Genomic DNA, 27,823 nt, shown 5'->3' on the forward strand with positions numbered 1-27,823 from the left:
ATGTCAAATGGGTATTCTGCCAAGACTGCACTGTGGGGTTATAACCTGCGCACTACCATCCTGATCATTTATTCAACTCATCTGTTACATAAATAAACCAACACACAACAGCTCTGCCCCCGGCTTCCTGTGTGCCAGAGAGCCAATGGAGCCAGTTGGAGCAGTGGAGCAGGTTAAATCTACAGCTGCAGAGCATGGTGGGTAACAACAAGGATGAGTCATCAGCGCGGTAGCCACTTAACTGACTTACTTGCAGGTGCACATATACACACATATAGGCTGCACGGGTTCGCATGAATATTGTCACACAAATGGACACACGATAAAAGGGACTTCTGAAGCAGCACACATTCAAACACACTGATATTGTGTGTGGCTTAGAAGTGTGGGCAGGGATGATGTGCTGTATGTAGGCACACCGAGGCAGTGAAGTGACTTAAAATGAATAGCAGAGCCGCAGGGCATAATGCCAGGAAAAGAGAAAAAAGAGAGTGAGAAGGCAGGTAGAGAGAGATGGATGAAGGGAACAAGGGATGAAAGGGTGAAAACACTAAAGAAACAGTGCACAACTAAAGGGAAATGTGTGTGAGAGGTGGACGAGGCAAGCAGCGGAGGGAGGGCGGGTGGGAGGGAGTGTTGGATGTTCAGAGTGAAGGAGAGAGTGGGAGGGAGTTCAGAAGGGAGGCAACAAGGATACAGTGTAAAGAGAGGGAGGGGAGAAAGAAAAAGAGCGTGTTTATGGAGGAATGTGACAGTGTTCAGTGTATGAGAGATGGGACGGACTGATTGCACCGTACCAGGTGTTGAAGAGGGGTGAGAGGGGGACCCAGAGAGAGATCTCCACACCAGCAGTGCCAGCTAGTATCCGGCTGGAAGTGGTCTGTCCACAGTGATCCACACAGCTTTGGGAAACAGAGCAGCAGCGGCAGTGACTGGGGGCAGGCAGACTATGATGGAGGTAAGTCACCTCCAGCCAGACTTAAAGGAAGGTTATGGCTGTTTGACTGGATGTGACAGGGGACAAATGATGGTGCAGACCCAGTCAGGGCTCACAGCCTTGCAACTTCAAACAAGAGTGAGCCTGGGTGGCACGAGCAGATCCCACAGATTTCAGTATGTGTGATTTGCTAAGCGGAGCTCTCTTGATGTGGCTTGGGTTCAGATTTTTAGCTGTTTGTACTAAGTAAGCACCAAAATGTAAACTAGGTTCATCTTAGCGCCGCACTGAATTATGTCTGTTGTTTACATAGTTAAACATTCTGACTGAAGCAAAGTTTCTCACATGGAAGCAGTCCAAGTCTTTTGCTACTTTTAATATGCAAGCTGAATTTCAAAGTAAAAGCATCTCATCTTTGAGGACATGCCAGCTCTGACTGAAAAGTCTGCTTTCAACTTTTTTTTTTTTTTTCTTTGCAGAAAATGCCAATCATGCTCTTTGCTTTCGGCACAGCCACTGCTGAACAAACCATTGTTTTTAAACTGGTGAAATAACAGGGCTTTATTCAAATGTTACACTATACACAGCAATTCAGGGGAAATAAATGGCGTTGGACACAGAGCTGGTTGTTATAGGTGTTTTAAGCATGAATTAAGTGTGTTCATTTATGTCTGTCCCACCCTATGATTCTCTAAAGAATTTGGCCCAACTGTTCTTCAATATTCTTCTGATTTTGCCGTATAATTAATAACAGCACGTGGAAGAGATGTGTGTGGGGAATACACAACCTCGTTACACAACCCCCCCCCATTTCAACACCATCACACCTGTGTGCGGTAATGTATGTGTTGGGACCTGCAGAGATCATGAATTATTGTGCATTGTGCAGGTGACAAGGTGAATGGGTAAGTATAGGGCACCTGATCAGACATGTTCAGGTCTGCTCTGTACTGCAACTTATTGCACAGAGAGAAACAAAGACACCGAATCACAGGGAGAGCGTGTGGAGGATGAAAGTATAGCGAAGACAGGTCTCTCGTCTTTGCACAGCAGAGAATATCTGAGCTATTTGTTTTTCTTATGTAAATTCCGTTTGTTGATGGAAATATCTTGACTTCACAGGTCACTTTATATCTTTTCTATTTTGCATTTTTTTCGTGGGAATTAATGCGGCTCAGTTCCATATCTGTAGCGTGTGACAAACCGTTGGAGCTGTCATGACCTGCTAAAGAAGACGCGTCTTAAAATAACTGTCCCAGATACCCAAATGCAGTATTCTTTCATGAGTGAAGGCTCTGTCTCAGAGAAGTGCAGCATCCCAACATCATCGTGAGTCTCATCTCACGGCTCTCAACTTTTCAGTAATGTTTCATGAAAAACCTCTTTAAAATGTAATTATATTATGATGCTATATGAATCAGGTGAGAAACTGTGCACAGCAGGTGAGTCTCAGCCGTGATTTTGTTCGTTATGACACCTCAAACTGTTGAAAGAACCATGCAGAGTTCCCCTACAATGAACAACTTAGCATTACAAGGTCAGGGGGCTTTTATTTGGGAGCTGAGCTCAGGTACCGCCCGCAGCACATTTTCCCAGCTGCTTTCAGAATGATACAGTATAGACCCCTGAAAGTGAGCTCATTGTGTCTTCTCTTACTCCCACATTACACCATCCACGCACACGCACACACACACACAGACACACACGCAGCCACAGCAGATTAGGAGGATGGGAGGATGGTTATGCTCCAGAATGACAACCTTATCACTGAGTCTTCAGCTTGCAGGGTCAATGGGCCCCAGTGCCAGGAAAGGCCTCATTCTTTTCCACCTACCTATGCATGTCATTCCACTGTGATACCGTATCAAACTAAAATATATATATAAGACAGACTTTTAAGAAGTGGTGACTGTGTGTGACTGTGTGTGAAATACTACTGTTAGGTGATTTTATGTAAAACTTCCTTCATTGTTACTTCTAAGTTAAAAAGGTTTATTTCTATGTTGTATCTGGAACACAATTTTAAGATCTAACACTGTAATATCACTGATGTATCTCAAAACTGATCTGACACCAGTAATACCAAATATAATGTTCTACCAATACAGCTTCTACATTTTGGCACACAGTGTGCCTTCCTCGCTCAATTGCAGCATTGCACAAACAATAATCTGACACCACAACAAAGCTTTGATGACAGTCCATCAAGCTGAAGTTTCACATTCATGAGCCTGTCGTATCATGCATAAATGACAATGCCTGTTCAAAACAAGTGAGGGGTAATGGAAAAGGTAAATATTCGTGGTTAATGGACGCGTGATAATTCAAAATGTCTAAAAATACTTCACTTGTTACAATACATTTTCCCCTTGCTGTTTATAGAGTGGGATAAAAGCCTTAGATATAAATATTTCATGAGTATGGAGCTGGCCGGTGATCTGTTGTATCTAACTGAAGACACGTAGAGCTCTTTAAAACCATTTTTGGACAGATTCCAAGGCACTGCATAAGTTTGAAGCATTACAGAAAAGTGCAGAGACATATTGCGAGGCAATAATCAATCTTGTATGGATGGATGCTGCTCAATAAAGAAATATAAAAGGAAATTTCAGATATTTAATTTTAAGACTCCTTAAATTCATGAGCATCAATTCCCATCCTCGTCGCAGCACTAAAGGCTCCCATTTAGGCTCCATTAAAAATACATTTCCCTCCATACTCCAGCTGCCAAGGTTATGCAAATGCCTGTATTACCGGAGCATTAGTTGGCCAGCCATACAAACTCAGTGAGATGTGCAGACAACCTCCTTATCTATTAAAACCCAAGGAGGTTGATTGTTTGGTTGACCTAATGTCTCATTTGGATGCACATAATAGCATCTGCATGCAATCTAATTTCAACAGGGGTCCTTCACTAAAAGCTGGCTGCTGGTCAAAGATGCGGCCACATGGCTGCCAATAGAAGACACTGAGATCAAGTGAAGGCGTAACAAATGTTTTGCTTACATGATTCAGATGAACATGCGGTTCTTAAGCCACCCTGCATCCACAGAGGAGACATTGACTGCTGGACAATACAGCAGTCCTCAATGTATAATGCAATGTCAGCGCCACAGAATATAAGTCTCTCCAACACATTCCCTGTCTTTCCATGTCTGTCTCTTTCTCTCTCTGCCACTGTCTCTGTGTCTCTCCCTCTCCGTGCCTGGTATTCCATCTACTTACTCTGGGGCGATAATGAGTGTCTGGTATTCTGCTCCTCAGCATTGAAGCCCTATTCATGCTCAATCTCCTTTACAATGCACTAAAAGGATTACCCAATTAGCTACTATTGGATGCCATTGTGTGTGTATGCTTGGGCGTGGGTGTGTGTGTGTGTGTGTGTGTGTGTGTGTGTGTGTGTGTGTGTAGGCTTGGTCAGTAGATAGATGTGTTAGCAGTGAAAGTGGAAGATAGATGGCTGTCTGTACCCCACACTTCATTCCCAGCTGATGTTCGGCTGTAGGCCACATTACTCATCCCCACAACTGAGTGAGACACAAGATGGGAAAGCGTGTGTGTGTGTGTGTGTGTGTGTGTGTGTGTGTGTGTGTGTGTGTGTGTGTGTGTGTGTGTGTGTGTGCGTGAGACTGGGTCCTTGACAGGCCACAGAGGATGCTAGAGAAAGAGACAGAGCATTACTTCTCAATAATTCAGCCTATCATTCTCTGGAAATATACTATGTGCTGTCATATATGAGCAGTGTCTTCTCCTCCTTGCTTTAATTTGTGAGTTTAATTTTCAGCATGTCAGTCCTGGGATAATGGGAAAATGTCGGCTTCATTACATGTGAATCATCAGTTACTTTGCGAGAAGCACGGATCGATTCCAGTTATCTAACGAGTTACATCACACTGGGAGCAATATGTTCAGCGTACATTTGGAGGATCGAACAGCATAATAAGGATTGATTTAGACTGATGTCTCCTCCAGGATTAAAGGTACAATCCAGAATATTTAACCATCTGAAATTAAGTCACCACTCTGTTTGGTTTAATTCCTAGCAATTTTCAGAAACAGCATTTATATCATGGAAATAGGACAATATTTGGACTCACTACTGCCTGTTAAAGTTTAATCTTCTTAATATAAACTAGTCTCTGGAGAGACTAAAACCAGCAATGAATTGATTTTCTAACAAGATCTGCCAGTGAATTTACAGTCTCATATAGCTTATGTTGGCACACGATGAGCCAAAATGGATGTTGTGGAAAAGACAACATCAGTTCGGTAGTTTTTTGCGTGTTCAGTAGTCAACTCTGAGCGTAAGTCTTTGATGTCAGACATCCCAAACAGCTCTGAACACACCACACCGGCAACCTTTGCAAAACAAACATCTTTTTTAATCAACAAGCTGCTGCACTGACATCAGTCAAAAGTACTGACTGCCTGTAAAATATGACATTTCAAATTTTAAATAAATAAATACAACTAAAAATAAGGCATTTTTTGGAGTCATGTCAGAGGGGAACTCTACTGATTTTACACATCAGTTCTTTCATTGTAGGGAATACTCTGTGGTGCGTTCTGTGGCTCTGGAGGGCGCATGCTTAAGTCAGAAAACAAAAAATGGTGTCCTAGTGAGGGTTAACTTGGACTTTGAGACTTTGAATTTTAATAAGACTTTAGGTACACATATTCACTAATAACTTCTTGCTTATTAGCCAGCATATTAGTAGCATATTGGCTCTTTATTAGTGATCATAAAGCACTTATTAATGCCTTCTTGTGGGGGTTAGGGTAAGGTTATCAAGATCATAATTCATGTACAACAACTTTCTTACATCAATAAACAGTAATTAAGAGGTTATTTAGAGAAAATTCTAGCTGTAGAAAATGGTGCTGCAGAAAAAGGTACTGTAAGTGCTCTATGATGACTAATAAAGAGGTGCTTACCTGGATTTTTAACAAATATCCCGCAAGTATGGATTTTAACAGACGTGGAAATGGACGGCTTAAAGAAAGATGCTGTTGAGGTGCATCATGGGAAGTGTTTTTGGAGCTTCAGCCATATCAGGAACTAAATGTCTGGATACCTCTACGCCTGCTGCTGCAGTTTTAACCATTGGCAGGCTTCCCTCACAAGTCCTCCAACGTTATGTTTAAATGGCAGTAAGTCAACTTTAAATTACAAAAACTTCACAGCCACAACTCCCCAGTGTGATCATTCGCTAATCCTCTTTGCATACACTCAAATGAAAACAGCACAAAGACGATATATTAAATTTTTTACCTCAGTAATTTAATTGATTTTTGTAAATATCTGCTTATTCTGAATTTGATGCCAGCAACGCCTTTCAAACACGTTGGGACAGGAGCAGCCACAGACGGGAAAGTTGTGCAATGCTCCAAAAACACCTGTTTGGATCATTCCACAGGTAAACAGGTTGATTGATAACAGGTGATAGTATCATGATTGGGTATGAAAGGGGCGTCCTGGAAAGGCTCAGCCATTCACAAGCGAGGATGGAGCGAGGTTCACCACTTTGTGAACACATGATTGGATAAAGGAGATTAATACATGAACACGAAACCATTGTTGGCAAACAGTTAATGTAAAAATGATTTCCTGCTGTTTTTATTTACATTTACAGAGTCCCAACTTTTTTGGAAACACTCCAGAATGATCCTTCTCAAAAAGTTTAACAGTATGTTACAGATGGAAAGTGTTTCAGCAGGTTGGGCTTTCAAATAAAGAGTCGCTGTGTACAAAAGTCTGTGTGCGCTGAAGACGGCACACGTAAACAAAGAACAATAAGCTGTCTGAGACTGACCTAAAAAAACAGACACACTGAACTAGATAGATTACACGTGCATCTGTTAGAAATTACCATAAAGACAGTGAGAATTAAAGTGATGCCATCTGGCACCGTGGCAGTGTAGAGGTACAGTGAGAACAGAGGAGAGTTTCATGGTCATTGTGACACAGGTATAAATCCTGGACCTTTATAGCACGCTGCTGCCTTCCTCCGGCTGTGGTAATGGATTGGCCATGCTCTGGGCGTGTGTGTGTCTATGTGTGAGTGTGTCTCTGCTCGTGAGTGGAGGGGGTGTATTGTGCAGGACAGGGCTTTGTCAGGCAGGCAGGCAGGTCAGCTGGGGCTCGAAAGCTAGGGTGACACCCTGCACGAACACACACACACACACACACACACACACACACACACACACCACCCCCTGCCTGCACACAGATACACAAGTGCACACACGTTTTTGTGCAGACACAGGAAAACATGCAGCCAATCAGATGCAAGATTAGATATACGCATGCCCCCCCCCCCCAGTCCCATCTCACCAAAGGTCTTAAATCACACTGTCCACTCTAAAGCCACTTATTAAAATGCAATGATTAAAATAGCAATGATGATTGAGCGATAAAAAGATTTTGAATTCTCTTCAATATTTGCGTCAAATAGAAGTGAAATGGACCAATTCTCTCTGGCAAGTGAGTGGGAACATAAAAGTGAAATGGAGGGATCATTGTCCAGACAAATAGGCTTTAGGGGGCTGACTGGGGCTGATCGAGGAACAATGGTAGCAGGCTGAAAGGATGAGCGAGCAGTGCTGCTGAAAAAGATTATGGCAGATCTACAGAGATACTGTATGTTATTTCATTAGGGGGTGAAAAGATTTAATGGTAAGAAGTTTCAGACAGAATGATGTAATATGGCGTAAACTGTGGTGCAACTCTGCCTGCACATGTTGAAAGAGCGAAGTATAGGGTCATGCTTCCCACGGTTTGTTATTGGTTCAATTTTAACAAACCGATGTCTCCATCGATTTTTTGTGTGATGATATTAATGAATCAGCTGCGTTCTACCTGTGAACACACGGTAAAGCTGTCTGTTTTCTTCACATTAAGAGAACGTATACCTTTACTTGTGACAAAAATGGGGTGTAAGATTTACGTTTGTTTTGTCAGCTGCAGAGCTTTGGGGCCATATCTTTTCTGCTGTTGTTTGTTCATTTGGAACACAGTACCTTGTATATTTTCCTGTCATGATGTGTGATTGTATTTCATCCAAAAGGTGTTTTGTCAACAATGTGTACTCTGTGGGATGCTGAACACTCCACTGCCTTAGACAGACTCACACTCCAGCAATGAGACTGTGTGAAAGTGTGTGTTGTTTGTGTGCATGTGTAAAGGTGTGTGTGAGAGAGTGAGCCTGTGCATGTACGTCTGAACAAACAGCATAAAGGCAGGATGGTGGTAAATCACTATAAAACTGAAGCTCTCCAGCACTCTCATTGTGAGGACTAGTCATTTATTTAACACTCAAATATGGTCCTGGGCTGTTTGGGGAGAATACATCAACCGGCACATAAGAGTCCACACAAAGAGCGGCACACTTCAACAGACAAAGAGCGAAAAGAGAGAGGCCAAGCGCCTTTTTTTCTCCTTCAGATGGAGTGTTGTTTGTTCAGGGTGGGTGCAGGGCACCGAGTGGGACGGATGGATGAGGGAGGGACTGATGGCAGAAGGGAGGGGGTGAATGGTTATTACACAGTGAATCAATGCACAGAGTGTCTGTGGGTGATAGTGGGGAGAGGAGGGGGGCACACAGGGGGTGTAAAAGATCTTTTGTGAAGGCTGGGAGTTAATCACTTGAGCGGCACACGCCAGTTCTATGGGAGCACATGTTGTACACTGGTTCCCCTGAGGGGGGAGAGGGAGAGGTCCTGAAACACACACACACACACACACACACACACACACACACACACACACACACACACACACACACACACACACACACAGCTGAATTTACATGTCGGTTATAATGCAAAGCTGGGTACGGGCCGACTAGAAAAGCACAAGACCCACCCCCTCCATGGAACAGTTAGCAGACCCTCCTGGCCGTGGTGATAATGTGAGGCTTGCATTTGCTGCTGGTTCATTCAAGGGCATACACACATGTCTGCCTGTTCAGTTTCTCCAGGACTGGATAGATGACTCTGCAGGGGCCTTGCTAGAGATGGATGCTTAGTTTAACCTGGCAGTAAGTAAAATCTATTGTTTCATTACTTCAGTCCCGTGTCAGTGGTGGATGCTAATATCTGAGAGTGATAGTGAAGGCTGGCGCTGAGATTTAGCGGCAGCCATCCAGGCACAGCAGAACAGAGGCAGTCACAGTCATGTCAGAGACTGTTTACATCAGTGGCTTTGCTTTGTACTCTTGCAGGTACAAATTTAACTTCATGTACCATTACTCAAGATTTTCAGTGGCTGTTTAATATAAAGAATATATTTTGAATTTCATCCTGAATGAAACAGAAAATCGAAACTGAAGCTGTGCTGGAAGACCTCCAGCTGACTGTTATTCTGTCATGATTAGAAGGTTTCTCGCAGTCCTGCTTTATCTTTCCTCTCCTGTACTCACTTTAAACAGACTATAACTGTCGGTTTTTCATTCTGCAGTAGCAACCACTGAAACTTTGCCTCTTCCCTCTGCATGCATGTTACTCTGTCTCACTTACTGTCTGTCTCCAGTGCTCCTATTATTCTCCTCATCATGAAACATCTATTTTCTACATGTCTCATCTAGCTTATCATTGTTTTGTGGACGATGAAAAGTGACAGGCTTGATCAGCACTCCCTCCTTCATTCAGCATTTTCCTCTTCAAGCATGCCCATCAAACCCCTCAGGGAAATGACAGTGACAGCTATGCGTATTCTTACAAACACGACCGTGCAACCAATAATTATGCATTAGCCTCAAGCCAAATGCAATGTAGACTAAAAAGTGACTTACGGCAGGCCATTAGTCCCACGTTTTGTTGGTGTGGCCATTATAAAATGCTTAAAGGATGAGGACCAGGTGGTCAGGGGCGCTCACAGGCCAGATCAGCCGGTATAGAGCCCTTTGCTACTAAGTCACAACTGAGGGGACTTTTCCCCTGTGGGTTAGAGATCATGACTAGCAACATCTGGGGACTGGTTGTCTTTAAAAGGGAGGTGGGGACAGAGAATAGAGAGCATCCCTGGTACCTCTGTGAACAAATGTCCTTGTATTATGACTGAGAATGTTAAAAGCACAAATCCATGTTCTGTGTGCTTAATCCAATATTTATTTCATACTTCCAACCAATAGCATTACTGTGTGATCTGTCTAGTCTACGTTCAAGTACAACCGCAAATACAAAATTGTTGCATTGCGTTATTTAGGTGGCAGAATCAGCCAAGTGTTGAGCAGGCAGTAAGTAGCCTAATTGCCAGTTAGTTTAGAGGAAGGGCACCCAAAGGGTTATTTGTCAAATTCAACGGCTGAGCCATAAATCTAGACACACAAAGCCAGGCAGAGAGCCAAGACAGACTTTTTCACTTTGTTTGTTTTGCAAATGTTAACACACCTGCTTCAACAGTGCATGTCTGGACTGAGCAGGAAACAATAAAACCAAACAACAGTAAAACACTGATAAGCATCAAAGGAATCTATGACATGCATTTGTCATTTCATGCAAAAAAATCTTCTGCTTACGGATCGACCACATTCCCTGCATTTAACGTGCATTATCCCTTTCTTGTCTTGCAGATTAAGCCACTGACAGTACTTCTCGGGGGTCATGAGTTGTGTCTTTCTTCCACTTCTGTATAACTTAGCCACCTGGACTTTAGCCCCACCCTCCGCTCACCTATGCCTGCAGGACCATGGGTAGTGTCAGCAGCCTCATCAGCGGCAACAGCCTCAACAGCAAACACTGCAAGGCGACTGACCATAGGCTAAAAAAGGGAATAAACCATCACAGAAAGAGTGGAGGTTGCAGCCTTGACGGGTTACTGAAGTGCGGCTTCACTCAGGGCTCCTCGTCCAGCACTCATCCTTCTAAAGGCCTGTCCCACTCACGGTCAGGAAGAAGTGAAGATTTTTTTTACATCAAAGTAAGCTCCTGTGCCATCAGATGGCATCAGAACCATGGTTTCAGTGTCTAAGAAATATATTACATGTATGTTGTACTGCATTTAGAAAATATAAAGTCTAACATGTTTAACCTGTCCAATACAAGGTGAGCCATAAACAGAGGTCAGTGTACCACAGAGGAGGGTCAATGGAAGACCACGCAGGTGGACAGAAAAGAGACGGGGAATCAGATGGACGACTGCAGCCAAAACTGCTGCTCCTGTCTGGAAACATGACTGAGAGGGTGAGCAAAATGCACATTATTTCTTCTCAGGTGCTTTACCCAAAAAATATGATTCAACATTACATTTCAACATTTTTGGGAAGAGTTAGATGAGGATATTAAAGACGAACTTATATCTGTATGATAAATATGTAGCTGGAGCCTGCAGAGGTTTATCTGCCCTTAAAGACTGGAAACAGTTTCCTGGCTCTGCGCAAAGGTAACAAAATTCTGACTAATTTATATGTGATATATCATTTTATTTATTTATTTATTTTCAAAAAACAAAATTTAAAAACAATAATTTTCCATTTATGAAGGGTTTTGTGCCAGGCTATGTCTAAACCAGAAACCTCCAGGAGGCATCTGCTCCCAGTACAGAAACAGTCTGGCACACAGTGTAACCTCCTGTAAAATGCAAACTGTTGTTTCTACACTGTTTACAGAATATACAATCAAGATAAACAGTCGTTACTAGTGAGATTTGAGGTGTTGATAGGCACTGCTGTTGAACAAAGCCAGACTGGGTTTTTAGCTGTGTGTCTAGTCTTTATGCTAAGATAATCAGCTACGTGCAGTAGCATCATATTTAGTGTGCGAACATGAACCGGTATCAATCCTCTCATCTAACTCTGCAAGAAAGCAAATGAAAATATTTCACAAAATGTCAAATCGTTTCTTTAAGAACATTCGATTTAGATGTCAAGTGAGATTTTATGTCCATTTTCATCACCTCATAAAATGTAGCTTTGTGCTTTACTTGTCTGGAGCCACTGCTATGGTTATTCTTACAACTATTAAGAAGTCATATTGTATAACAGCTACAGACTTTGAAAACCTCACAGCAAAGTTGAGGATAAAACCTGCACAGCAGGTAGTTTAATTGGTAGCAGCCATTCCTCATAACCTATGTTGAACCTTCCCAGCTTATTAATCACCCCCTCCCAGATTAATGACCTAAGAATGCCTTGATCTCCTCAGAGGAGTCATTTCTGTGCCAAGAATACGTAGGCAAACTGAGTCTCCTTCAATAGGTCTTTATTCCTCAGGGGCTCGAGGGGGAGAGGGGAGAGGAATAGGAAGCAGCGTTAAAAGAGACAGAGCAGAGAATAAGAGAGAAAAGAGGGAGAGATCGGGGGCCAAAGAGAGTTTGAGGGATAGGAAAGAGAGAAGAAAAAATGAGGAACGGCATCCCAGTCATGAAATCAGTGAGAAGGAATGCTGAGCTCACAAGCTTTACCTCTTACACTTCAGCAGTAGCTCATATTATTAATATCACAGAGAAGGGCTATTCATCTTCCCTGAGACAGCACATGGGGGAGAGATGTGGGATGCAGAGGGGAAGAGAGGAGGACAGAGAGGAGGGGAGGTACGGTACTCTTTGTGACGCTCTTGGACAGCCGAGATGGGGCACGTGGAGTACAAGTTCATCTATGAAATGAGTCCTCTCTCCTACGACAGTCAAGTGGATTTTGCTCGCAACTATTACCTTGCAGCTTTTAAAACTGGCAGCTTGAAGTTCCTGCACGCTTCAGTGGCTCCATTTCCAATATGAAAAGACACGATTGGACGAAATCTATCTCTTCCATTTGTACAGACTTCTCGCACGTGACAATATTTATCTCTGTTAAAGCCACTCATTATGATTTTCAAGTCGCAGAGTGCGACCCATCCTTGGCTCTTTGTACTCTCTGTAGCAGTAGAGGAGGACTTGCTTTTTGCCGTGCTGTCAGCTAAGATGAGCCACTGAATATAAAAACAAAAATAGGAAAGAGCACCCCTGACTGTGTGTCATATCACTCTTCTAGACCTCTGCTGAGAAGTCATTGGTCCGTTCCACTGCATTCAAGCATGTGATTCCCAGGAGTACGTCCTCCACGGAGACAGGCCACAACAGCCTGGACCACATCCTTTGTCCTCTGGAGAAAGCAAGGAGTCCAAACAATAGACACAAGCAAGACACTTTCTCAGGTCTTTCTCTATAAACCGCTGCCTTAAAATGAGCTTATTCAGGTTGAATGGCAAATTACAATAAAATAAAATGTCGTTTCTTTTCGTTTTAGGGACTCTCTCCGACTCCGGACGCAACTCTATGTCTAGCCTGCCCACCCACAGCACCAGCGGCAGCCTAAGTGCTTCTACAGGCCCTGTCAGTCACAATGATGGCAACTCGGCTCCCGCAAACAGCCTCAGCAAGGGAGTGCAGCCCAATTTCCCTCCATGGGTCAACGGGAATAGCACTAACCTTGACTGTAGCTACAGGGCTGGTTTAAACAGCGGGGGGTTGGCATCTAAGGCAAATGGGGATGCTGGCTACCCACTTTCTGCAGATGAGCCAAGCCCTCTGTCTGAAGCTTCAGGTGGGATTCGGTCCCCCATTACTACAGATGAGTCACTGATTGAACGTCTGGAACAAAGGCTGCTGGAGAGAGAGTCTGAACTCCAGGAGTTACAGGTACCAAGCTGTCACATCACCAAGAAACAGCACATGCTCTTAATCAGAATCAGTGCTTTTCATCAGAAGTTAGACTGTACACCCGTCTGACAAATTCTTACTGAGATGTCTTCACCTTACAATAGGTCAGTTTTGAGGAGAAGGAAGCAGACACCTGTCAGCTGTTTGATGAAAGACAAAGGTACTGCGCTGAGGAGATGGAAGGGCTGAAGCAGCGATGCTCCACAAAGCTACGACAAGTGTCCCAAATGGCTGCAAAAACCCAGCAAGCACTCCAGCTGCAGGTCAGGCAGCTCCAGGTCAGCGCCCGTCCTCTTTTCACTTCTGATTCATAATCATCCCAACAGCCCTTCTCCCTTCCAAATGAATCAATTAAGATGCATTAGCAGATGCACAGAAATTCAGCACCTTCCACTCTTGCATAAATGAGTGAAATATGAAATCAACTTTTGTGCAGGCAGAGAAGGAGCGGCTTCAAGAGGATGTCTCAAAGCTAACCCAACAGAAGGATCTTGTTGAGCTCAGACTGAGGTCTTTTGAGACCGAGAACACACAGCTCGCTCCGACACTGGAGGAAACTCAATGGGAGGTGAGTCATGAGTCATATGTGTGATATCAGATGGGTTTGAAACCTTGTAGCATACAGCACAATCTGGTACGACCTTGGCGGCTGCTGCTGAAGTGTGGGAACATAAAGTTATTCCATCATCACTGGAAGAAAAATCTACCATTTTGCATCATATTTAACAAGAAACAGAAATCTATCATAAAGGAGTCAGAGACAGCAACTTCTCCTTTCACAGTTTTCTCAGCAGTTCACAATGTTGCCTTTTAACATCAGGAGCATTACATACTTTCTCATGAGTCAAAAACATCTTGCTTTGCAATCAGTTTCCTTCGCCTGTACAAGTATCTGAGCTGCAAACTTAGTTCCTAAGAGTTTCTCAGCTATTAGCATTGTGAGCTAATCATTTTTGTTGCGTAAGCAATGAATTAAATGACTGTGTCTAATGTTAAAGTCGTCACTCATAGTGATGAACCAACTCTAGGGAGCTTTTTTAGCATCTTTCAGTGAATTGTTTTGGTTTTGCAGCCTGCAACTTTACTGTTTTGGTCCAGTCTCACCGGATCACCAGTCTCTCATCAGATTCGTTTCCAACTGTTTTCAGAAGACAAGCTCTGATAATCTACCAGCTACATGCTACATGCTACCTGCCCAACACGAAACCACAGACAAAAATAAAAGTTAGTGAGTAGCTCGCAAGCATTCAGCAGCTAAAGAGCCAGAAATTTCCCTAAGGAGCTGGTGGAGAACAAAACAGAGGAAAAACAAGGGTGAATATTTGACTTATTTTTTGCCAGAAACAGGGCTTAAAATGCTGCTCTGCGTCTGCTGGAAGTGAACAGGCAAATAACACATTTGCCAACAACTTAATAGGCTGATAATATGTCAATATTGTGTTTACAGACAGTCATACTGCCCAGAAGAGGCCAAAAACTAGTTTTACTCATCAAAGCTTACATTTGGTATTACATGAAACAATGAAAGTTTTTTTGATCATAGTCTCATATGAAGGAATATAATGTATTCATACATTTATGACACTGTGTGCACAAAGCAATTTCAAGTGCTCAACCATTTTCTGTGTGCTTTCATAATCCAATGCACAAAACTTATTGCTGTAGAAATGTACATGATGGTGGGCGGAGAGAAATATATCAAAATGAAAAGAATTACTGAAAAGCCTTTAACTGCCAGTGTGTGGAACATATCACACAATATTTACTCTGACTGGTTCATCCTCATAATTGTCTCTGTCAAATGTAGGTGTGCCAGAAGACAGGGGAGATCTCACTGTTGAAGCAGCAACTGAGAGACTGCCAGGCGGACGTCAGCCACAAGCTAAATGAGATTGTCAGCCTGAGGGCGTCGCTGAAGGAAAACACAGGAAAGATGGAGATGCTCGAGAAGCAGAATAAAGAGCATGAGGACAAACTCCACTGCCGAACCATAGAGGTTGAGGTTAGTCTGTTGATGATTCAATGGCAGTTCATTCCACAATAAGGACGTGTGAATAAAATGCCCACACAGTGCTTAGAAGATGAAAACACTTCTAGTTAGTAAGGATGCCTGCTATTGTGTCCTACACTCAACTGTGACCTTCAGACGGCTTTCAACGTCCATGTTTTAGCAGACAAATAATGACAGGCTTAATACGTGCCTTTATTTGACACTTCACATTATTAGACCTCTTAAATCAATCAAAATAGTCTGCTGCCTGTGTCTGAATATTTTACGTTTTTAATTCAGGTGTGCCAAAATGAACTCCAGCGCAAGAAGAATGAGGCTGATTTGCTGAGGGAGAAAGTGGGCAAACTGGAGACAGACATTAAAGGGATGAAACAGGATCTGGCCATGGCCAAAGAGCAGAGGCTGCAGCACAGTTTGCACCTTGAGGCCCATGCCCAGACTCAGGCCTTGGACAGACTAATCCAAGGCTCTGACTCCCCCGCCCAGGGCCAAGGGGAGGAGAACAGCGGACATGCCCCCACAGAGTCACTCCAGAGGGAAGTGGAGAGACTGAAGCAGCAGCTCAGGGAAGAGAAGGACGCACAAGAGAGGCTGGCCAACAGCTTTGAGAAGGAGAGGCAAACATGGAACAAGGAGAAAGGCAGGGTCATCAAGTACCAGAAGCAGCTCCAGATCAACTACCTGCAGATGCACAAGAAGAACCAGGACCTGGAGAGGATCCTGAAGGAGCTGACCGCTGAACTGGAGAGCCGGACAGAGCTCGGCATGGACATCAACTACAGCTCAGGGTTACAAACATATGACGACGTTATCGCCACAGAGATTTGACGGGAACACTCACACATTCAGTATCAGAGAACTGGGCACTTGACTGTTTTATCACCACAGATATTTATGATATTATAACACCTGGAGATCATTCACTGCTAGTTAGTGTTTTACAAGGGTTATTTAATAGAATGTGCATAAACTAGTGTTATTTTGTGTCCAGGTCCCAAAAAATAAAATAAAATAGTTTTTTGTGATGACACTGTTAGGACTTTAAAAGTAAAATACTAAGTTATTTAATGCTCAAATGAGAATGTTTTATTTTTTTACCACGCTGTCTAACAGGATCATGCATCATTAAAATCATGCACACTTTTGTAGTTTTAAGCACCGTTTATTAGTTGCTCATTAATACAGTCCAGACAATAACCGATTTATCTGTTTCATGATTAATGCCTGGTGACACATGAGAAATATGATGGTGGCTTTACATCTGTCCCTTCCAGCATGGACAACGGCAGTGATATATCATCTATTGTGAGTCCGGGTTGCTAAACCTTCACTTACTCTCCCTTGTGTGTCCACGTTACCGTGTTCTCCCACACTGGTCATCCTTAAACGGTTTGTGCATGGAAAAGAGTTTGAAACCATTTTCTGAGTCATTTCAAAATGAACCACAGGTCTTGTGATGTGAATATTTGTTATATATACACAGCAGTTTCGTGTTCTGCACTTCAAAATATGAGTTAAAGTCATCTTGAGCTTCATCCTTAAATTCAACCGTGAAAATGTCAATATGCAAACAGACAAAACTGAGGTTAATATATTTTATAATATCTTGTGTGTCTTCTCTGGATGTTGTAAAATTCAGCCTTTGTGTTACTAAGAACATTTCAGATCATAAATTCATCTTGCAAGGTAGTGCAGCTACATTTGTACATCTAATATCACTCATACAATAACAATCAATCCACTGAACAGACATTGATACAAGAAACTATTTTCCATATGAACACAAATTTCTGAAATTGGTTACCTGCAGTCCAGACTGACTGTGTTTAAGCTAATTTTCTATGGCTGCATCTACAAACTCTCTGGATTAGTGGACAGTGTCACTGCATTGTGACATGTGCATGAAACAAACCTTATGCCTGAACCACACTGAGAATAGACCATTTCTTACACTATCAGTACGCCATGTTGAGTCCAGATACAGATATGCATATAGCACAGTATGCGCTAGAGAGCACATCTGACAGATACAAGGGCAAATGCAAATGTTGGGATTCACTTTGTGCTTCTGTGTGTGTTTAGAGAGAGAGATGGATTAAAGGGGGTTGGACGGAATACAATAAAAGCAAATATTTTAAGAGAAAAACAAAGGAAACAGGGTGATTTCCCGGTAATGTCTATCTCTCTCCATACATTGTTCATCTAACTTTGTGAGAGTTAGCTGGCACTGCTCCACTTGGAGACAAACAATCCTTCCTCACAGCAGCCACGGCCATTTGGCTCTACTATTTTGGAGCTATTCCACTTCCCACAAGGGCAAAGTAGTTTGTGAAGCAAAAGTTTAACTACTCCACCCACTCAATACTCAGGGGCTCACATAGACTATCAGGCAGAAATATATGCACACATGGCTCTGGTCAGGAACGTCTGGCAATCTCTGCAGTGAGGCTGCTTGAGATTACACAGGTAGCCACCATTACATTACATTACCACAGCATGTCAGGAAAGATTTGGAGGCCGACAGACTAAGTGGAACTCTAAGGTGAGGCGCTGTAATCAGTGGCACTCAAACTGAGGTGACTGATAAGTGTTTTACAGCCCTCGCTCTGGGACTCAGGAGAGAAAAGTGGTCAAATAGGGATGTAGCAAAAGGACAGTCAATACTGCAGCCATGGTAAGGATGAACATTTCCTGGAATTCAATCAACAAAAATCAAACGCAGGGCAACTTGCAAACCTTGGGCAAAAAAAAGCCTCAGCGTAACAGCCGGTACGCTCTGATAGAATTGGAAATAAGCACCAACAAACAAGCTAGGGTGCAAACACGGGTGATTTAACAAATGTTTGTCATTTGTGCATCAGTGCTTATTCTAACACCTTTGCCAATTTACTTTTTGCTGTATACTGAAATTGTTTGTCTCAAAAAGTGAATTTTACATCTATCTCAGCAAACAGACGCTTTTCGGGGCTCTTTTTGTCAGAAGAAGACTAATCTTCACTGTGTTTTCTTTGAATTATTACTAAAACTGTCCTTTAATGCACTTCATGTTGAAAGATGTATGGATGAGTATTTCTGATGAGGTACATCACACCGGAGTGCTGCAGCTATAAATGTATAGCGGTGCTGGATTTTGAAACAAAAAAAGTTTGTCAAACACTCACTATTCATGACATAACTCCACGAGCAAATGCTGGATTTAGAAATAAATATGAATGCTGTTGATATATATTCAAAGCTGTCAACTGCACTCTTTGTCAATCCCTCATTATCATTCTCCATTCCTCTTGGACTTAAATAATGAGAAGATTGTTTTCCTCTCCCGTCTAATCATCTAATTTCAGCCTTTATAGCATTTCCTTCTTCACACAGAAGCTCCTTCCAGCTCAGCTTCTGTCATAACTAAGCTGATTGGACCAAATCAAAACTGAAATCAAATTAAGGCCCATTGTCAACGCGCGTGGCTCCGTCACTGGCATGAAAGGGGACCACACAGAAGAGATAACAACAAATTCAAAGTCGCTGGTTTGACATGAAAGAAAATAACGGAGCTGGGTGGGCGGTGGGATTTCTTACTCAAAATAACCGTATAAGAATCATCACCTACACTTACAGGATTGCATGCAATAAATACAGATGTTTTCATGTGCTTTGTGACACAACTACGCAGCCATTTCAAACGTACTTTCACAGCAGAATAGTTTGAAAAATGATTTTAAAAGGCACATTATGACATTATGTTACAAGACAATTCCAGCTCTCACTATTTATTTTTCTCACATAATCTACTGTTTTCAATTATGACATGTAGTAGCAGAGAGGTTTTTAGGGAAGCGTATGATATGCATCTCTTTGAATGGACTCAGCTGAACATACAGACTTGGGGTCCAGCAGATGTCTCGCCGTGATTGGACAGCAGTTAGGCAGCTGTCAGAAGACACTGGCTGATAATTTAGCCCTGCCTTGCAGTGACATGATAATAATGCACTCATTTCCTGCTGTGATTCTCCTGATCGGCTGACAGTCAAGCACAAAAGAGGCTGAATTCATTAGTGATGGGGAGGCGCATTTGCAAACTTGCTCAACATACAAAAAAGGGATCTCTGGTTAAATATTCAGCAACTAAATGTAATAAGTCTGAACCATTGTAGGAAAAAAACTGTACTCCCCTGAAAGGGAGTTTGCACTTCATTTCATGGACTGACCCTCACCTCTAACATTATAATATATATTCCATCCCAGTAAATAATAGATGAGTCAGTAACACCGTATCAGTTTCTGCCTTGGCCTCATTACTCATTACACACTCACATACTCAAATATGCTATATCTCAGCCATACCCCTAAGCAATTAGTTGTTCTAAAATATCAGGGGGCTAGTTATTCAGGCATGTATTTCATATTTTTATTGGTTTATTTGGAGCCCTGAATGCAGACCAAGCTACTGCAAACACAGCCTCAGCAAATCCCCACGCTCCTCCGCAGTCAGCAAAGTAATTGGGGAGGGAGTCCCAAAGGGTCCTCACACACTGCTGAACCCTTTGCTACTGACAAGTTGAAATGGCAATGGAGGTAGATAGGAGTAAGTGTTAGTGTGCAAGTGTGCATGAAAGTGTGTGTGTGTGTGCGTGTGTGTGTGTGTGTACGAGGAGGATATAAGTACAGGAGGTGGCTTGAATACTTTGTGTGAATAGGTCTGCAGTCTTTAGAGACTCACTGGATGTCTGGGAAACCATCTGGTTCCCCAACCCCCCAGCTGCATCGCCAAAGGTTCCCGATTTCTATGGGGATGTAAAATTTGGCTCATGGGGGGGGGCTGTACTGATGCCAGTTTAAGCCCCCACTGCCCAAAATTAGTTAATTAACTCTATCTCTCACACAGAGAGAAATTTCCTTTGTATGTAATTCTGCCATTCATCACAGTCCAACTATTTTAGTCTAAAGCTTTGCCAGCTATCAGTTTGTGAAATTAGCAGGAACAGATGAATGTGGGATTAAAAAAAGAAAACAAAAAAAGCCCCATACATGAATCCTTAACATTTAGTAAGCACAAATACCATTTTCTGTATTTGTTTTCAGGCCGATTTCAGAATTTGAGGTCAAATTTAAAAATGCACCTTTCAATCATTAGCTCTGTCTGCGACTGGAACTTCACTGATAAGATTAAGATGATAAACTTTATTTTGTTTAGCCTTTAATTGGTTTTCCAAATCAATTTACCGCACATACTCATGGAAAATGCTTATCAGATTTCCAGTTACTGTTACAGCTGTCTGCCCGTGTGTAGGAGACTGAGCATATAATGAGATCTACTCATATTTACAATTATATCAAATAATGTAATAAAGCCATATATTTACAAAAAAATACCACAAGGCCATAATTCACAACAATCAAGCATGTCAATTTTGTACACTGACTCTGTGCACTGAGACAAAGTGATCATATCCTGAGGTGATGATAAAACGAAGGTGGGTTGCACTGCTTCCATTTAGCTGAAAGAAAAAAAATAAAGACATGTAGTTGTTTTATCTATTAATTCTATTCACTCCTAGTATGTTTTAAATATTGTATTTTTATTTAGACTTACCGAAATAGCATTTGACTGAAGATGTCCCTCTGTATGTTCAAATTCTATAAGACAATCACCTTGTTAAAGCTAATTCGAGTTCCTTTGTATTTAAACAAGCAGATACTGTAGATGGAGCCCCCCTTACCTTTCTTTGTAACAGACTCAAACTGAGAAGCATTTTGTGTGGTATTCTTTTCTATCTTTAGATGCTTGACTGCAAAAGAAAAAAACACAACCGTACATATATAAATATATATATATAAGCTCTGACAAACTGAACATTTTGATACTAATACCTAGGAACAAATTTATTTTGACAAGCATGAGCATGGGAATAGTATTAAAATTCAGTAAAATTTCAGCATGCCATGCTAGCTCTCTGGTCCTGACTAAAATATCCCAACAACCACTGGATGTACGAAATTTTGTACAGACATTCATGGTCCCCAGATGATGATTCCTAATGACACTTTCCTCTACTGCCATCATGAGGTTATCATTTGTGGTTTTGTGTTGAAATGTCTCAACAACTGATGGATGGATTCCCATGAAATTTTTCATCTAGCACCACCATCAAGTCAAGCTTCCAAATTGTGCAACACTTCGGTTTATAACCAAACGCCAGTAAAAGTGAGGACATTCCCATGTGCCTCAGATGCACTTTGTGCCTACTGTTGATCCGCTTAACTAAAATGGTGAATATTGTGAATATTATACCTGCTCAACATCAGCATGTTAGCATTGTCACTGTGTGTGTTTAGCTCAAAGCACAGCCTCACAGTGTCAGTAACATGGCTCCAGACTCTCAGTCTTGTTTATACACATTTTTTTTACTGCTTCGAGTAACCACACAATCAGTTCTCATCCAATATCTTTAAATCAAGTCAGTCATTTCTGACCATGTAAATCATAGTTTTAATCACATTTACATTCAAAGAGTTTAAGGAATAAATATAATAAAAAATTCTTTGTTTCTCAACTGATTTGAATTTATATAGGCCTCTTTATTTGTGATTACACACACTACTGATCTAAAGAGATACAGTAAAGGTGAATCACAGAAAACTTAGCCTTGACTTAGTCTTACCACAACATGCGGCCCTATAGACCGTGACTGCACATAGCTTCATTTTAAAACAAGTCAGGCAGATTAAAGCGATGATGAGCCAAAGCTGGCCATACACGCATTTGTCCTTCAGTTTTAGAATGTGTTAGGTTGCAATTTTTATGTTTTCAAAGGCTTATATTGTGTTTACATTTTGTCCATTTAAGAGATGTGAAATATTAGACCATTGTCATTGTCACCAGAGTGTTCATACTTTGGAATATAAATTATGATCCACAATGTAAATTTTAATGTTATGACATTAACTATAAATATTAGGAGATGTAATATCTATATACAGTTTTACTAATACCATCGATATGAGTAGGTATATCTTAACAGATTAGCTTTTATTCAATTGTATTGAATGTATGTCTTGAATGTTTTGAGGAAAATGGTACAGCCTGTGTTAACTGTATCTTTTTGCTGGATTTCTCAAACAATCTGTTTGATAGTAACAGCACGTATGGCCCAATATAGTGTACACACCATTGTAGCTGTCCACTGTCACAGAAGAAATCACTGTGGGTTCAGGAAAGCGGATGATGAACTCCTGAGGAAACATCCCGGTGGACATCCAAAACGTTTTGGTGTTCCTGGGTGAAAGGGACAAACAAGCAATAACTTGTTACCAATAATTCGATAGGTTTGGGATTCAGTAGCATTGAAGACACCGAACGCCTACCATTAGCGACAAACGTGCGGCGGGAGTTCAGAAACAACTTAAGCTAGCTAAGCTAACACTCACCCGTCAGTGATGTTTTCTGGTGGGTGATTCTCGTCGCTGGATGTAGCGACGACAACTTTTGCACCCAAAGAACTTAGAGAGGAACCAGTCATCTTCAGAAACTCACGCAAGAAAGCATCCGATGTTTTCTGGTCGAGGAAACAACAGTAATTTCGATTTTTTTTGTTTTGTTTGCGCCGGAGAATCCGACTATCAGAGTTACCGTCGTTGCCACGCCAACCACTGCGTCGCATGATATATACGTCACCGCCACAGTACTACGTCACCCTTTTCGACGCACGTTGCTCGTTAGTTGTTTAGCAATTAGCGGTTAGCAGTGAAATCTAATTTCACATGGCGAATGGATGCGAAGACGTGTTGTTCATGCGCGGAGCTGGGCAGGTTAGTTATGATGCACTACTGTGCATAAAATGACAATACATGTGAACCTTTGTGGGCCGTTATAGATTTGATACGATATGCTAGGAAGCTAAGCTAGTTACAAATCAACGCCGAGAACCAGTAAGTTGTGTAACAAAGAGGAAATGATTTGAAAACATGAATCTAAAAATCCACAGCGTGGATGACATGTTTCATTAGTCGACATATTGTAATACAGCGTCTTGGAGAGACGTTATGTGAATTAGCCTTAGCCTGACAAAGATGCTGCACTTGGACCTCCATCCTTTCCACAGTGGAGGGGATGCAACAAAAATTGGCTGCATTTAAAGTCGGCCGAGAGAATTACAGGATAAATTAAAAGCAACAGGAAGAGTCCACAATGCATTTCCATCTTATATGACCTGTGTTGAATTAAATCTTTCATCTGCAGAGGCTTTGTATGTGTTCTTTTCTTTTCCAGAGTGATGATTCGGATATATGGGATGACACAGCGTTGATAAAGGCCTATGACAAGGCAGTTGCATCATTCAAGGTAAATTAGGTGTTCTGCAGTGTATACGCATATGAAACATTTTGTTTTGCCACTTATATCTCTGCTCTTGCTCTGTGTGCCAGACTGCTCTGAAAGGCGAGGATGAGCCGCAACCCTCCAAGAAAAGCCAACCAGGAAAAAAACGCAAGAACAACAAACGGAACCAGAGCAGGAAGAGAACCAATGCACCACCAGATAAAGAGGTGTGTAACAGGAGCTAAAAACTACACATACATATACATACATATATAATTTGACAGCCTGTAGGGGTCTCAGTGACAGCACTGGAGTCAGCATCATAGTGACAGAGATCTAAATTAGTGTTTCGTCCCTTTTTGTTACTCTGGATTCGGTTTACATCAGACCAGCTGGCAACGGAGACAGTATGGTTACACTTTGACTTTAATTACTGTTGATGTTGTGTCTCAGTGGCAGGTTGGGGATTCATGCAGTGCTTACTGGTCTGAGGATGGCCAGCTCTATGCAGCCACCATCTCCTCCATAGACGAAAAGAGGGGCACTTGTATAGTTCTTTATACAGGTTACGGTAACGAGGAGGAGCAGAACCTTGAAGACTTGCTTTCAGAGATTTCTGAGGCTGATGAGGAAACAAATACCAAGGTAAGACTTCATTTATTTGTACCTTCTTATCTGTTTATTTAACAGGTTAATGATGGTGCATGTTCCAACTCTTGAGTCTGTTTTGTTTTGGTGATGTATTCATATTACTGAAATGCAAAAGGTATTATATGATGTCCAAACAGCAGAATATGAGAGCATGACTGAAATTTCTTTACTGTAAAAGTGTCAAAGGTTTTGCTGTCAGAAACAAGAAACAATCCCTCTCTGCAATTCAGGTAAATGGGGCAGAATCGTCAGCAGAGGAGAGTGAAAGGTCAACCACACCAAACCAACACAAACACCAGCCCCACAGTAAACCCCAGAAGTCCAAGGCCCACAAAGGACCTCCTCCCATGTGGGCTCCTGGTTTCCCCGGGTTTCCTCCGGGCCCACCTCCCATGCACACTTTCAGACCGGTAAGAGGAGCGACTCAGTACCTTTTCTCATTAGTCTGCAAACAAAATGAACTTGTAATAGACTATTTTCATACATATAACCAGGAGGGCACCTGGAAATGCAGACCCCCTGTTCTGTGATGTGCAAATCTGCAAGTGCAAACTTCACAGTCGGCATTATTTCTTCTTCTCACAAAGTGTAAAGTTTTCACATTTTTCTGTAATATCTCTGGTGGAGTTCATAGAGTTCACATTTGGATGTGAGTAAGAGTATAATTAGTTGCATGTATGTGTGTATTTATGTTCCCATAGTCATGCCCTCGTTTGAGAAAAGCGTACTTGTGTAATTGTCCATAACGCCTGCTTTCTGTGTGAAGTTTGAGTAACTGCATGTGTCAGCTACCTCAGAGGATTACTGGTATCACTGGCTGTGGATTGTGACATGCAGTCATCAAATTTCTACAATTGTCTATGTTTTGTCACTATTGAACTTCACTGCTATCTGCTGGTTGTTAAGATGTACGGCATTTATTCCGCTAAGGCCAAATTCCCCATCGCGCAATGTTAACAAAAGTTAAACATGATTCATGCATTCACCCCAAAATTTGATGGATTCTTCTTGGTCCTTACTTCACCCTTCCACCAAGTTTCATGAAAATCAGGTTGGTAGTTTTTCCGTAATCCTGCTGACACACAAACTGGACCAGAAACTTACATCTTTGGCAGACGTGATTGTTGCTTGAGATAAAATGTTAAAATTGAGAATAAAGCTTTTTATGCTTTTTTAAATTCAGTGAGAAGTTTAGCTCTTTGCTGAAACATTAATACTACAGTGACATGTTAAAGTTTTTACAGCGTAAACAGTAAAACTGGGACATATACATTTAGCTGAGGAGTATTATTGGATTGCAATAAATTGAACGAGCGTTTATGATAATTGGTTTAAACTCTGATCAAAGTCATAAAAAGGAATACAAAAATGTTGTTATCCACAGCCTTCCTTCCAGGGGATATGGAAGCTGCTGAGATTACAAGAACACAAACTGCACTTATTTTACAGAAAGCAGAGTTCACTAAAGACGCTTGTTTGAGCCATTAACGTCCTTTTCAGAATGATCAGGGGAACTGATCACAGTGAGATCAACGTTTGTTTTCAACCTTTTTGTCTTTTGCATCCTCTCCCAGGGAGGAAGCAGACGATCTGGTGGTCATGGGCCCGTACCTCCTTCCTGGCCCCCCATGATGCCTTTTGGTCCACCAGTGAGTATATCTTTACACTAATTACAGAGACAAAAGCTGCAGCAGCTACTGTTTAATTTGAGTAATGGGGTCTGCAGTGGGCATGTAAAAGGCACATATTTACTCATCCAGCCGGTAAACTGAGAGGCTGCTGTCAGTTTAACACGTTAGTGACAGACAACACGTATTGTCAGCTTTGAGCATTGTGATCACACTCGCTCTTCTGTTGACGTCTCTGCCTCAGATGATCCCTCCCCCTCCACCGATGAGCCCTGACATGGTGGATGACGAGGCCTTGGGCAGCGTGCTCATCTCCTGGTACATGAGTGGATATCACACAGGATACTACTTGGTATGTGCACAGAAGCTAACCGACTTATTATGGGCTGTAAAGGGGGATTCACAGCTTTTATTTCCAGGTTCATTCTCCTGCATTATTTAGCAAAGAGCAGTGGGCATATATGGTAATGTGGATGCTGTTTGCCTTTTTGGCGAAGTTACTTCTGTTACTTCTGCTGCTGTGCTTCTTAACCAGAAGAGCCTTTTCATCAAATGCCTTTGGCTTCATAATAGGTGGGAGTCCTTGATTTTTAAAAGGGGAGCCATATTAACATCGTAATCTTTTTTTTGTACAGGGGTTGAAACAAGGACGCAAAGAAGCTGCCAATTGGACGAAACTGCACCACAAATGAAATGATCAAGGCAAGATTTCATGGTTTCAGTTACTCAGGGCATCACCTGGAGCAGCAGTCACCCTCCACATTGTGCCTGATGTGTGTTCTTCTTGTTTCAGAAATGTGGTAAATGAAGTGTACATGTTGTGAGCAGAACGCTCATCAGAGTTCAAGGAGGAGAGTTTTGTATTCTTTGTAAATAGATGAAATAAAAGGTCTCAGAGCACAGCTGATAACTCGCTCAATATTTTATTTTTATTGCACTGTGGGATCGACGCACTGTTGTAAAATGACAGTAATGGACGGTAGATGTGTGTAATTATAGCCGTTTTTTCAGGCATCAGAAATCTATTTTTCCATTTGTTTCACTAATTATCAGAGGAGGGGTTTACTCGCTGGAGACTGGATAATGTATATGTGACAGACTCCATGACGTGTGGTTGCAATGGCAAGTATTGTCCAGCAGAAGTCAGACTAGTATAATGTATTTACGTTACAGGAAAATGTGGCATGAATACATAATAGCTTGAGTTTAAACCTGTAGAGAATCACAGCCATACAGAGACGCACTCTCCACTCCTAATTGCATGTCTGCTGTACACTTGTGTCTCTTGGCATTCTAAGAGTTTGATTGCGAGCCAGACGTGAGTCCTGCTTCATTCCCACTGGCGCTTTCCACACAGTTAATTCAAAGAATCGTTCCAGTATACGCCTTGCATTTGAGCTCTCTGCTTTCCCTGAGGTGTTCCCTCAAACACAACCCAATACAGGATCGCATCCATCATAATGCTTTTCAACTCACGTCAGATGGGTGAATATTTCATGGAGATAGTAGGCAAGGTTTCAGCTACCGACAGTGTGACACGTCGGGCCAGTTGTGCAGATGAAGACTGATTCTTAAACAAAATTATTGAGACATTAAAATCATTGAAACACATTTCCCTTTACGTCCTCTACACCGGGCAGTCTGAAAC

General features: G+C 42.0%; 3 protein-coding genes across 3 annotated transcripts; 2 read left to right on the forward strand and 1 right to left on the reverse strand.

Annotated features, from left to right (window-relative positions):
* Window positions 1–675: 675 nt before the first annotated feature.
* On the forward strand, window positions 676–16,740 carry lzts1 (leucine zipper, putative tumor suppressor 1). Its single transcript, XM_076730990.1, has 9 exons — window positions 676–958; window positions 10,510–10,856; window positions 10,982–11,119; window positions 12,907–13,069; window positions 13,162–13,553; window positions 13,679–13,852; window positions 14,011–14,142; window positions 15,382–15,576; window positions 15,865–16,740. The coding sequence occupies exons 2-9, from the start codon at window positions 10,626–10,628 to the stop codon at window positions 16,411–16,413; spliced, it is 1,974 nt and encodes a 657-aa protein (XP_076587105.1). The 5' UTR covers window positions 676–958; window positions 10,510–10,625; the 3' UTR covers window positions 16,414–16,740.
* A 2,051-nt stretch (window positions 16,741–18,791) lies between these two features.
* hspb11 (heat shock protein, alpha-crystallin-related, b11) lies at window positions 18,792–23,237 on the reverse strand. Its single transcript, XM_076730991.1, has 5 exons — window positions 23,008–23,237; window positions 22,749–22,855; window positions 21,300–21,368; window positions 21,173–21,216; window positions 18,792–21,077 (listed from the first exon to the last, which is right to left on the reverse strand). The coding sequence occupies exons 1-5, from the start codon at window positions 23,097–23,099 to the stop codon at window positions 20,985–20,987; spliced, it is 405 nt and encodes a 134-aa protein (XP_076587106.1). The 5' UTR covers window positions 23,100–23,237; the 3' UTR covers window positions 18,792–20,984.
* A 30-nt stretch (window positions 23,238–23,267) lies between these two features.
* smn1 (survival of motor neuron 1, telomeric) lies at window positions 23,268–27,081 on the forward strand. Its single transcript, XM_076730992.1, has 8 exons — window positions 23,268–23,388; window positions 23,849–23,920; window positions 24,004–24,123; window positions 24,350–24,541; window positions 24,778–24,957; window positions 26,122–26,196; window positions 26,420–26,527; window positions 26,811–27,081. The coding sequence occupies exons 1-8, from the start codon at window positions 23,341–23,343 to the stop codon at window positions 26,865–26,867; spliced, it is 852 nt and encodes a 283-aa protein (XP_076587107.1). The 5' UTR covers window positions 23,268–23,340; the 3' UTR covers window positions 26,868–27,081.
* Window positions 27,082–27,823: the final 742 nt, after the last annotated feature.

The sequence above is a fragment of the Chaetodon auriga genome, chromosome 5 (genome assembly GCF_051107435.1).
Source record: "Chaetodon auriga isolate fChaAug3 chromosome 5, fChaAug3.hap1, whole genome shotgun sequence".
Lineage (NCBI taxonomy): Eukaryota > Metazoa > Chordata > Actinopteri > Chaetodontiformes > Chaetodontidae > Chaetodon > Chaetodon auriga.